Source organism: Malus sylvestris, chromosome 15 (genome assembly GCF_916048215.2).
Source record: "Malus sylvestris chromosome 15, drMalSylv7.2, whole genome shotgun sequence".
Taxonomy (NCBI): Eukaryota; Viridiplantae; Streptophyta; class Magnoliopsida; order Rosales; family Rosaceae; genus Malus; species Malus sylvestris.
In genome coordinates this window covers 10,256,020-10,268,495 of record NC_062274.1, presented here as the reverse complement: position 1 = coordinate 10,268,495, position 12,476 = coordinate 10,256,020, and the positions used below count along the sequence as shown (strand labels likewise).

At 34.7% G+C, this 12,476-nt stretch overlaps 1 protein-coding gene across 1 annotated transcript; it reads left to right on the top strand.

The window, feature by feature from the left end:
• The first annotated feature begins 3,478 nt into the window (after positions 1-3,478).
• LOC126603889 (protein PSK SIMULATOR 1-like) lies at positions 3,479-12,349 on the top strand. Its single transcript, XM_050270900.1, has 12 exons — positions 3,479-4,130; positions 4,294-4,619; positions 4,727-4,819; positions 4,918-5,008; positions 5,978-6,047; positions 7,093-7,190; positions 8,297-8,366; positions 9,276-9,379; positions 10,681-10,797; positions 11,110-11,186; positions 11,320-11,364; positions 11,478-12,349. Exons 1-12 carry the CDS (start codon positions 3,807-3,809, stop codon positions 11,983-11,985), a joined length of 1,923 nt encoding a protein of 640 aa, XP_050126857.1. The 5' UTR covers positions 3,479-3,806; the 3' UTR covers positions 11,986-12,349.
• Positions 12,350-12,476: the final 127 nt, after the last annotated feature.

Here is a 12,476-nt window from a genome sequence, read left to right as displayed (position 1 = left end):
ATAGGCCAGATGGGTCATGGGCCCCACTGGACAAAAAATGGCCAAAGGCCCAACCAACTAGCCCAAATAAGCCAGTCAGCCAGCCCTGAGCTAAGCAATAAATTTGAGCATTTTTGTCGAATATAACCGACAAGAATGCTAGGCCAAATTTCAAATGCAACAGCTAGCTTACGTTAGGTACCGTTGGATTCAATTTTTTTTTTTTTTTGGGCCATTTTTTTTTTAATTCTTAACAAATCTAATTTTTTTCCTATAAATACCTAAATCATTCATTCACCATTCCTCACAAAATTTTCACCATTTCAATTCTCATATTTTCTTACCTCTTTCAAAAATATAAGTTGTTTTTAAATTTAAGTTAATGTTGTTTTTAAATTTAATTTTTAGTTTTTAAATATAAGTTGTTGTAGTTTTTAAATTTAAATAATAAATTATGTTTGGGCCTCAGTTGGAGATGAAGGCAAATATGGTCATATACTATTCTTTGAAATATTAATATCTTGGAGGGCCAAATGGCTAAAACGAGCCATTTGACCAGCCTTCAGTTGAAAATGGCCTTAGGCTGTCTCCAATGGGAGGGTGGCAAAAAAAACCCAAAATTTAGGTCCAAATCATCTCTAAGGGATGTATTTTGGGATGAGTAAAATAGAATTTTGGGTTTGAGGTAGGTATTTATGTCTTTTACCCCTCCCAAATTGATAAGCTTTCTAGTGGACCGAGGTCCTGCGAAATTTGTTTCATCATGCGAAACAAAGCCACGCCGGCCTCACGCAACTACAACAAGATGGCAGAGGGATTTCTTAGGGGGAATGCACGACAAGCAAGGGTTCTACGGGCCTACGGCCCAGATTGGCGCATCGTTGAGATCCAATGGTTGTAGCGCCTTTGGAATTTTTATCTAATGTGGTAAGGAAACTACATCTTTTTTAAATTCACCGACTCAAATTCAATCTAATCAATTTTAACGATAATAAAAGACCCAACGACTCAAATATAAATTTAACGATCAGAATAATCCAAATCAGATTCAACACCAAAATTCTATACACACCCATCCACTTGTTCTCTAATCCATAAAAATTTAATTTTTTTCGTTCAAAGTTTGAATTTTTACATCAAAATGTTCGCAAAAATAAAACAAGATAGATTTTACAAAAATAACTAAATTCAAAATTATTAGAAAAAAAAATCAACGAAATGCAAAATCTAACAAATTATAAAGTTGAGGTGGGAATTATAGTTCTCATACTGTTAAAGGTAAATACGAGACTAAAATTTGGAATTTCCCACTCTTAGCTTGGAGATAGCCTAGTCCTGGACTCTTGTCTTTTTCCTGCTCTGCTTCCACCCTTTTCCCCCATATTTTTCTCATGGCTCCTCGCCTGCTTTCTATGTTCTAGGAGACTCATTTGTTATCCCACTTGCGACTAACAAACATTTATCGTTCAAAAGGAAATTGTTTGTTCTCTTTATCATTATCTAAAATTTTTTGAATTTGGAAGTCGTTTAGTCATTTATGTGTGTTAAACCAATAAACTGTTTTGGTACAAGTAGCATTCTCATGATAAACTATCAATTTGTTTTATGCATATGAATGGTTAAAAGATCTCTAAATTAAATAATTTTTGCATATATGATCTTTATAAAATAATAAAGATAATAAATGATTCTAACTATGATGTTCAGATGGTAAATGTCCATTAAATGGAGGACGTAAGCATTATCCCTCGCTTAGACCATCTTTAACCCTTGACTTAAAACCTAAAATTTTGAACCCATAAAATTTAGGTTTTAACTCACAAACAGTTTTTTTTGTTCCAACCCTTTTATGGGTTAAATTTTTAGCCCAAGATTATTAAATAATGAATTCAGGATGATTTTTTTTTCTTAAAGTAACTTTAAAAAAAAAATTTATGTAGACCATCCAAATTTAATTTTATGAACATTTTAACCTTAAAATATTTAGATTCTGATAAAACTAAAAAAATTATTAAATTGACACCATAAAACTCGTGGAACACAATGAAAGAATATGAAACACATGAAATATTTTTTTTATATAATTATTTTAGTTGTTGAATTTAAATTTAGACTGTTAAATTTTTTTATATTACCATTGGATTTGATAATATTAGACCTTAACCGTTGGATTTAGTAAATTTGTAAATATAAAAAAAAATACACATATATAGTGGGTCAACCCACTAACCCAGGGAGAATCCTGGCTTTAATTTGCCTCTAATGATTTTTAATTTTGGGTTAAAACTTATATTTGATCCAAGGGTTGGAGTAAGTTGAGGTAAGCTTATAATCTAAAATTTGAGTTTCAATGATTTGGAGTAGGTAGGTATGACTCAATAAAAAAATGAAGACCAAGAAAAGTTAAATAGCCCATTATTTAAAAAAAAAAACATAAACATGTGTTAAATTCCATTGGACAAAATCTAAAAGTGAGTAATCACAAATCAGTGTTCAAGTATTATCATCATTTTCTTTGCAAAAGCTTGCTCAAGAAAATTGTATGCATAAATTGTTTGATTTGCAATGCTAGTAGTTGTTCTTTGAAGATTTGTCAAATTCAGGTGGAGTATCTAGAAGTATACTCACTTAACCGTAGTGTACTCTTTTCTCAACGATCGTGATTATTTTGTCCCATTAGATTTTTGTTACCCTCTAGTGCGTTCTGAAGACGTTTAGTTTTGACTTCGGTGGTGCTATCCACACACCTATTTTTACCTCTCACACACCTCTCAATTTCCGTCCTTCAGATCTAATGAATTCAAGAAGATCAATGGACAAAAATTAACCACTACTCTTTTGACTTAATTCATCTTTTCACTTTTCTTCTTAGTTTATGAGTTTTGTTATGCCTTGAGTTTTACCACATTCAGGTTTTGTGAAGTTGACTTCTATATGCATTTTTTTCGGTTTGTTTGCAGACTCACCTTCACTCAATGTGTCAATTAGATGAGATGACTTCATCAACTGCTTATACATTATTCATGAAAATATGATACTAAAACTACTTGAGTAATTACACATTCAAAGTCAATGTTATGGTATTTCTGCCGTCTATTCCTTGAGCAAAATAGCCCATAACAGTAATAGTAGTATTACTTTGAGAATGAGGATCCTCTTCGGATCTTTTTCAGATCATTTTCAGATTCTTTTTGTAAAGATTCTAATATCCTTAAATCACATTTTTTTTATCATACATTGTACGGTTAGTTTTTGTCAAACATGATTTATATTTAATGTTAAATAAAAAAATTTATAATAATTTATAATTATACAATGTACGATAAACGAACATGATTTGATGATCATCATTCTTACTTTGACAAGTGAAAGAAAAGTAATTTAAATGATAAGATCGTAATAATAAAATAAGAAGGTGGATAAAACCTTCCACATGGCAATGAACGTGGTCAGAGCGCAAAGTTTGACTATTGACCATTTCTCCGTCTGACCCTGTGAAGTTTCACAAGTCTGAGAGAGAGAGAGGACTAGACGGCTGCTGAAATTCGTCTACTTGATGAATTTGAGTGCGCTGCTCTATCGAATTCTTATGCATTTATTTAATCTTATTATTTCAACCACTAATTATAATAAATTAAAACAACAGCCAAAGCGCGGCCTGCTTCTTTGGCTGCAGCCGCTGCTTCTACTTCTGGGCTTCGGCTTCTGCTTCTGCTGGTGGTGGTGGACTTTTTCTGAATTGGGGTTTCATCATCATCAATCACTTGTTCATCTATCAAAGTCCCAATCTCTGTCGTTGCGGTGGTGATCATTAGGAAATTAAGAAGATGGGAGCGGTTTGTTCCAAGAAGTCGAGGAGTACGAGCGTGAAGAGCGCCGGTTGGGATATCAATCGGCAACAAGTTCAAGTTGAGCAGCCCAAGTCAAGCTTGAAGACGGGTGGCGGCTTCACTCCGTCCTCGCCTCAGCCTCCGCGCAGGGATGACAACGAGGAACAGTTTTCAGACAAGGAAGACAATCAGATTCAGATGGATAGAATTAATCCTTTTGCGTATGAGTCTGACGATGAATTCTACGACGGAATTCCGCGCTATCCCACCTCCTTGTCTCAGAAATCCAGCTCCTTTCGCTCTAAGCAGGCCGCCGCTAAGGTTACTTGTTCTTCCATTTCTCATTCTCTTATATAATACTTACTATTTTTACTGTGTGTGGTTATAATATTGATTGCTTGTGTCTCTGCTGCCCCCTTTTGGGTATATAGGGAGTAGGGTTTAATTTTCCACATGAAAATGGTGTTAATGCAAAGTGCTGCAGGTTTCTGAGGTGAGTTCGCGGTTGGGCAGAGCTGGCAGTGCTGGCCTTGGAAAGGCAGTCCAGGTCTTGGACACACTCGGGAGCAGCATGACAAATTTGAATTCCGGCCCTGGTTTCGCTTCCGCAGCACCTGCCAAAGGCAATGAAATTGCAATCATTTCGTTTGAGATTGCCAACACTATTGTTAAGGGTTCCAATCTAATGCAATCCCTTTCCAAGCGATCTATGCGCCAGTTGAAAGAAGTGGTGCTTGTTTCACAAGGTGTGCAGCATTTGGTGTCCAAAGATATGGATGAATTATTAAGGATTGTTGGAGCTGACAAAAGGTGGAAGCTCAATCTAGTGCCAAATACTTACCATCTATTTTTTTTTTCTGCCGATAAGTGAGCTTTATTTTATAACTCATTTGTACAACTTTACCTTTGGTTTATAGGGAAGAACTACAAATTTTTTCGGGGGAGGTTGTTCGTTTTGGAAATCAATGCAAGGAGTCTCAGTGGCACAACTTGGACCGATATTTTGACAAGTACTATATACTTGCCTTGCATTACTTATTTTAGGAATGCCATTTTCATTTTTTGTATGCCATGTCTTTACTTGGTGACGTCTTATTTTGCTCTACAGAATCAGCAGAGAACTTACCCCTCTGAAGCATCTGAAGGAGGATGTAGGTTCGTTGATGCAGCAACTGATGGCTTTGGTCTTGTTTACTGCTGTAAGTATCGTCTTGTTTGAATTTGAGTGGAACAAAGTTCTAAGAATATTCAGATTCGTACATTGTTTTTTTGAGTGATCTTTCTTCAACTAGTTAATTGGATCCACGCTTTGACCCATATAAGTTGTTCTGCGAGTTTGGTTCTCCAAGTAAAATGCCACTTTTCATCTGGTTGGTGGTTCATGGGAAAATATTTACTTGTGACTTCCTCCATGAGAAGGCCTGTTGTATGTTTGTCTTCACAATGGTGTGAGTGGTGTACATAGAAGGGGAAGAGCTGTGACCATACATTTTTACAGTGCAATTTACTAGGAAAATTTGGGCTGCATTCTCGGAGGTTTTGGATTGTTTGGTAGGAAATGCATAAGGATCTTTGAGGAAATGGAGTAACTTTGGGATGTGAATAGACCCCACTTAGTGGGAAAAGGCTTTGTTGTTGTTGTTGTTGTTGGCTTAAGCATTTTAAAGACAATCTTTCTGATGCGATTCTTCTTGATTTGGGAGTATTGTACTGAGTCTAATATATTTTATTGTTTGGGGATCTTAAATTAGATTTGACTAAATTCTGTTCCATCTTACCAGTATATTCTTCTCTTGAAAGATGGTCTTCTTTGATTTAGCTATCTTGTCAGAAACTAGTTCCTCATTACTAGTCATCATTTGTAAGAGATCTGTTGTGAGTGTTGACTGCTAATCATCTAATTTTTTAAATTAAGCAATCTGATTATTTGTAATTACTAATTACCAATTAGCATAAAATAACAGAATCAATATTTAGGTGTTTCACTGACTAGTAGTAATATTTAGAACATCAGCTTTGATAATAGTTGACCCATAAAAGCATAGGAGAGTCCTTTATGAAAGTTTCTTCCGTTGCGTCCTCAAATACTGTATCCAACACTGAGCTCAGTGTTCAATTTAAAGTGATCTGACTTTAAAATCAAAACATTTATATTCATCTCTCCGCAGGAATTATACCATGAGTTTCATGCGTTGGACCGATTGGAACAAATCTATGCACGCAAGCGTCAGGAAGAAGGTAATTCAGTTTCCACACAAAGAGGGTGATGAAATGATTTGTTTTCTTTTTTAGGACATTTCTTTATACAGGTTGAACTGTAGGCAGAACTAACTAGATGTATGGACCATTTGAGGAGTGAACACTATACAGGCATTCCAAAATAATAGAATCCCGAAAATGACAAAATATTGCAAGGCATTATAATTGAACCTTGAAAACTAAGTCCCCAAAATACTACATAAGAAATGCAAATTTTATCCTTATAATTATATGCATGCCTAAAATAAGTATAAATTTCTGCATGCCTAAAATAAGTATAAATTTCTTTGTTGTGTCCATCACAAATAGATAGGATATTGAACAGACATAAAATCTCCTTTTCACATAATTTATCGTCTTGTAGTTCTGTCTTTCCATTTATTTATTATTTGATCATAAAAGTGACTAATAGATTTTCTTTCTTTGTATTACTTGCATAGTGATGAACCTTGAGACCCTAGAGTCTATCACCATGTGCTACTTTGTGCATTCATGTGAAAAAGTCGTGATTTATGCTCTGATGTAGAGTAGTCATTATTTTTCCGTATTCATTAACATTGCATTAAGTAATGCATGTTAAATAAAGGAACTTTCGTGAAAAGGTCTTCGGTTAAGTTTAAACTTTAATAAAAAGAACAAAAAACTTAAAGTTTTAATGAAAAAGACATAATTTTAATATTAAAAAAAAAGACTCGCAGGACCCACTCTTCATCACACGTACTGTTTATGAAACTTAACGGTACTACATTGTTTATGAAACTTAACAGTGCTACATTGTTTATAAAACTTAATGGTACTACACTGTTTATGAAACTTACTACACTGTTTATGAAACTTAACGGTACTGCATTGTTTATGAGACTTAATGTGCGCTGGGCACACATGTTTATATTTTATGTTTTTTCCTTTTTGTCCTTATCATTAAATACAGTTATTAGATGGTTTTTGGTTAAAATGCAACGTTTTGAAGCCCTTTTCATTAATTTTCCTGCTAAATAATTCAGTGTTGCTGTTCATCTCATAGGTGACAGCCTTGGAAGCTTGAGGTCAGGATTAAAAAGCCAAAGGAAAATAGTTAAATCTTTAAAGAAAAAGTCGCTTTGGTCCAAAAGTATGGAAGAGGTAAGAGGTAACCATAGGAAAACTTCATTATGTTTTATTTTTAGGCATTTGTCTTTTCCTGTTACTGCATTTATATATGGCTGCTTTCCTATTATGTGCTGTCTACCATCTTTAAAAGTTTAAACCTGTGCAATAGGCAAGATAAATGATAATGCTAATCTATCCAGTGCTAATTAATGTGTAATATTACGAAATTTTAAGTTTACTTTGTAAAATATGTTCTTTTGTTTGTCAGAAATTAATAAGTTATTCAGTACTCTAATCCCCAAAATAAAGAGGATGAGCTGGGGCGCATTTTGTAAATGAAAACAAAATTTGTCTTAGTTTTTTTTTAATCTTTTGTTTTTGAATTTGGTTTTTAAGTAAATATGGAAGACATTGATGAAGTTGAGGTACGTGACTTAGTTAACAAACAGGAAATGATATCCACACTCTCTTTTTATCCCTTTGCATTCCCCCTCTTGTTTCTTGCAACATGATTGAATATGTCAACATTCAACAGTGAGTGAAGGGACAAAAACAAGCACAGGAGTGCAGGAGAAGAAAAGAGTAGTGTTAAAATTGTTTCCCCTAACAAAAATGTCGATAGGAACGGACCTAGGTGACACGTTGCAACAAATTTTGGGTCTGACATTGTTATTTTCTTTTCGGTGGGTGGTTGGCAATCACATACCCCTCATATTTCTGGTGGTATAAGTGCAACTTTCCCAAAGGAGAGTATTACTTATCTGTTAACACTTCTTGTTTTAAACTATGCCCTCTTTTAGGTAAACTCTGATATGTTTTGCACCATAACTTTACACTGCTTGTTGCATTCCAGAGCGCAGAAGAAATGTGGAAAAGCCATTAAGGACAGTGAAATAAGTATAAAATTGAAAATCTTAACACATCCAAACAATCTGTCTCCCTGAAAGATCAATTACATGACCTAGGTTTTTTGTTTCATCTTTTTGGCACTGTATTGTTAATAATATGTTTGCTATATTATGTATCTTTTTTTTTTCTATAGATAAATAATTAAATATAAACCTGAAAGTTCATTCTCTGATTCATTAAAAAAGGAAGGGCATTTTGTAATTTGGAAAATTTGACATTTTGGAATACAGGTGATGGAGAAGCTTGTTGATATTGTCCACTTTTTACATCTAGAAATACATTCGGCCTTTGGTGGTGCTGGTATGTATCTGTTATGGTTCTTTGGTTCTTAAACTATGCATATGCCTGCCTTGGTTAATGATTCATCTTCATCTTTAAAGAGCCTAGTGTTTCTGGCTCAAAAGGTTTTCTAATTAATGAAATTCATGATCACATCTAAAAATCTAGAGTGTGTGAACCGCCACTACAATTTCTCTTTTATCTTGTTTAGAAAATATATTTCACATCGGGTACCTTGCACCATGATATACACTATCCTGGACCTATCTACCCAATTACAATTAGGCGTGCTGAGAATATAAATCCCACTTCGAGTATGTCAAGTGTTGCACCAAATATGTTATATCTTGGGTGTCCCTACCTATATCCAATTCGTCTGGAGTTGCACAAAGAACTATTTATCACTCTTGCTTTAATAGTTGAGTTTGTGGTTCAACTTAATCTTATTTTGCATATAATTATCACTTTCTTACTACTTAAAGAGCCATTTTCTTTTTAACTTAAATAAATTAGCTTAAACAGCCTTTAGTTTAATTAATAGCATTTCATGCTTAGTGTACTTACAAAATAAGAAAGATATTGATACAAAGAATAGATGACTGTTCAACAAGCTTGTTCAGAAGTCTTATTAATAGATTAGTTTGTAGGGTTTAGTCCATTAGCGTATAGATAGGAGCTTAATCCCTTACCCATGCTACTTTTGAAGCTATTTAGAAGGTATTTTCTGCCATCCCATAAATTCTCAAATACTCTCTCTCAAATTATTTTCTTCGACGTTGTTCTTTGCCGCTGATGGTCGTCGCAGAGATGTTTTATTAAACTGTAGGAATAGTTCTTCAATGAAAGTGCATTGTCTTTAAAGTGTTCTATATAATTCCTCTTCCTTTGAAGAGAGCTGATGGAAACGATGCTTCTTCATTACATATGCAGATAGTCATGAAGCAGTGGAGGGACCTATGAGCAATCATCAAAGACTCGGACCAGCTGGACTTTCTTTACACTATGCAAATATAATCCTCCAAATTGATAGTCTTGTGAGTGTACTACTCTATTCTGTCCTTTTCTTGCATTTTACACGATACTAATGAAAATAAAGAGTTTTACCGTTGCATCATTTACTTTGTCTGTTTTTATTCATTCAGACTTTATCTGGGTGTATTTAAAGTTTAAACTAATATGAACAATGTTTAGGGTAACAAATCATAGAGATTGGGGGGATTGTTGATGATTCCACAAAACTCAGGCATAAGATGGCCTGAACTTCCAAATAAAAGGATATGCTTTCAATATGAATGTTGAGGGAGGAAATTATCTTTATTATTGTTTGTTCGGGGCTTTGGCCCTCCTTAGCAATGAGAGAAAACAAAATGTTTCATCATGTTTTGGAGGGAGGTACGATAATTTGGTGCCATATTACTTAGAAAGGTAGGTTGCTTAATCAAAGTTGGTAAGTTGAGCAAGGAGACTTTTCTCTTTCTTGTTCTTTCCTCTTTCTTTCAAAAAAAAAAAAAAAAAAAAAGAAAAAAAAAGAAAAATCCGTTTTGGTCCTTTTCGTGCATGAAATTTGATGGAGTACATTTAGAAACTTGCTTCAGCTTTTCAAAAGCATGTGGAAACATAGAAAGGTGGTGCCTGTTACAAACAAAATGGTAGATACCCAGTAATCTTGACTTTGTCTTTGTCATCAAATTTGGAACATACACCAAGGTCATTAGGTCTATACCATTTTGTCTGTAGAACTTGTGTCAAAACTTATGCATGACTCTCTAACATATAGAAACATATATCGGTCTAACAGAATATATAATACATCTTAAAGTCAAGATAATATGAAGATATACTCTGAAGTTCAAACCATAATGTAGACATTGTTTTTGTTGTTAAAATTTAAATATAGTACACCATAAAGTCAAAATAATATAAAGAGGTACTCTGAAGTTCAAACCATAATATTGACGGCATTTTTTTTTTGTTACACCTTATATAGTCGTCTTTACGGACTAGTATTGGAGATATTTGGTGCTGTCCTAACTTAGCATTCATGCTCCAAGTGGCTTCTTTATCAGGGGTCGAGCGTTGCACTTTCTCATGGTGACCCTAAATGTTTCTCATTGCGCTAACGACATATGCATAATCAAACAAATAGATTATGGGGGTTTTATAATCAAGTTATTTAGTTTGGCACGCACTGACATTACGCAATTTATTTAGATTAAATTATGGTATTCTAACAGGTAACTTCAGATCTTTGGGCTCAGCTGCTCAGGGATAAAATTATGGGTATTATTTATTACAAAAGATATGTATGTTTTTCTGAGTCTGCTTCGGTGTATAGGTAGCCCGGTCAAGTTCTATGCCTCAAAATACAAAGGATACATTATATCAGAACTTGCCGCCTAATATAAAATCATCCTTGCGCTCCAAATTACAGTCTTTTCATGTTAAAGAAGAGGTAATATCTCATTTCTTTATCTTTAGCTATAAAATATATTCCTAGGTCAATGTTCTCTTGCCTATCAGGTTGGTTCTTGTTTGAATGTTCGGTTCAAATTCAGGTAGGTAACATATGTAATTGTATGGCAAGAGAACTTTACTCTATATGTCTATATATATAATTATAATATGCACCTTGAATATGCATAACATAACTTTTGACTGCTTTTGGTGGACAGCATTTTGGTACTTTGGTTCTTTTGTTGTTGCAAATCATTCTTTGGAGAGATTTGTGTCCACTAAATTGTTTGACAATTTTTTTTTTCTGCAGCTTAGTATTACAGATATCAAAGCTGAGATGGAGAAAACTCTACACTGGCTTGTTCCAGTTGCTACAAACACAGCAAAGTAAGATGGCTAGCTGTTCTGCAAAACATACATATTTTTTGTATTTGTGAAACTCTTTTTGTAGCTGTAAGCTGTAACGTTTCTATGTTATTGATCATGATTTTGTTGGTTTGGATGCAAAAACTAATAACAGAGCCCATCATGGTTTTGGCTGGGTAGGAGAGTGGGCGGGCTCTGGGTGAGTAACAATATACTGCTTGTTTCAAAGTTTGGCTTTTACAATTTTTTCATTTTTGTGTGTTTTGAAGGCTTTCACTGTTTTTGTAGTAATTTATACTTCTGCTTTTATAGTTCCGAGTCAAACCGAAAGCCAATATCGCAGACTGAAGCGATTCGAATTGAGACATTCCATCATGCAGACAAGGAAAAAACAGAAGCCTGTATACTCGATCTAATCTTATGGCTTCACCATTTGGCTTGTCAAACCAAGTCTAGTGCCGATAAGGGGGGCATGAAGTCACCTGTCAAGTCCACAACCAGTACAACCCTCGTGAAGACAAATAAGCAGCTGCCCACTGGAGTTCAACCAAGCATGCTAACAACTGAAGACGCGGAGATGCTGCAGGATGTGAGCAAGAGAAAACGGATTCCAGGTAATAGTAAGAGTCAGGACTTTGACAGTGCCAGCTCTAGTTCAACAGAGGGCCGAAAATTGAGTAAGAGTAACAGCTACTCACATGGGCAAGGAAGCGAGAAATTGTTACATTTGAGTAGGCCCTCGTCTGGCGTTGATTTTGGTATCGATAAGGAAAAAGCACTGGATGTTATAGATAGAGTGGACGGACTCACAATCACATAGAGTTTACCGAATGTTATGTGTTATAGACGTCATTCGGCGGAGACGAGTCAAGTGGTATGTGCGGCAAGGGGGGAGAAATTTACTGTGCATATTTTCACCATGCTTATACATCGTGAATGTTTCGACCAAACATGAAAAAAAAGGGGGAAGGCATATGTACAGTGTGGATGTAGTGAGTGGTGAGTGACTGATTTTCTGAGTAGGGGTGTATAGAGCTCAAGGATGGGTGCTTTTGGGCACAAATATTTATATTTGTATTTGTAGATTTTATTTGTTTATTTTTAAATTATCTGGATTTCGATGTATCTGTGTGTGTTATATTGCACTATTACTAGTACAGTAATTCTAATAGGTGCCATTTTGATGGGTGGTTTTCAGTATAATAGCAAATTAAACTACTGCGCAAAAATCCTCGACCGGCTTTAATAAAAAAAAAAACAATTAATTCATATGACGAGGTTAAAATGGAAGCGAAAGGAGAGAGGATTTGA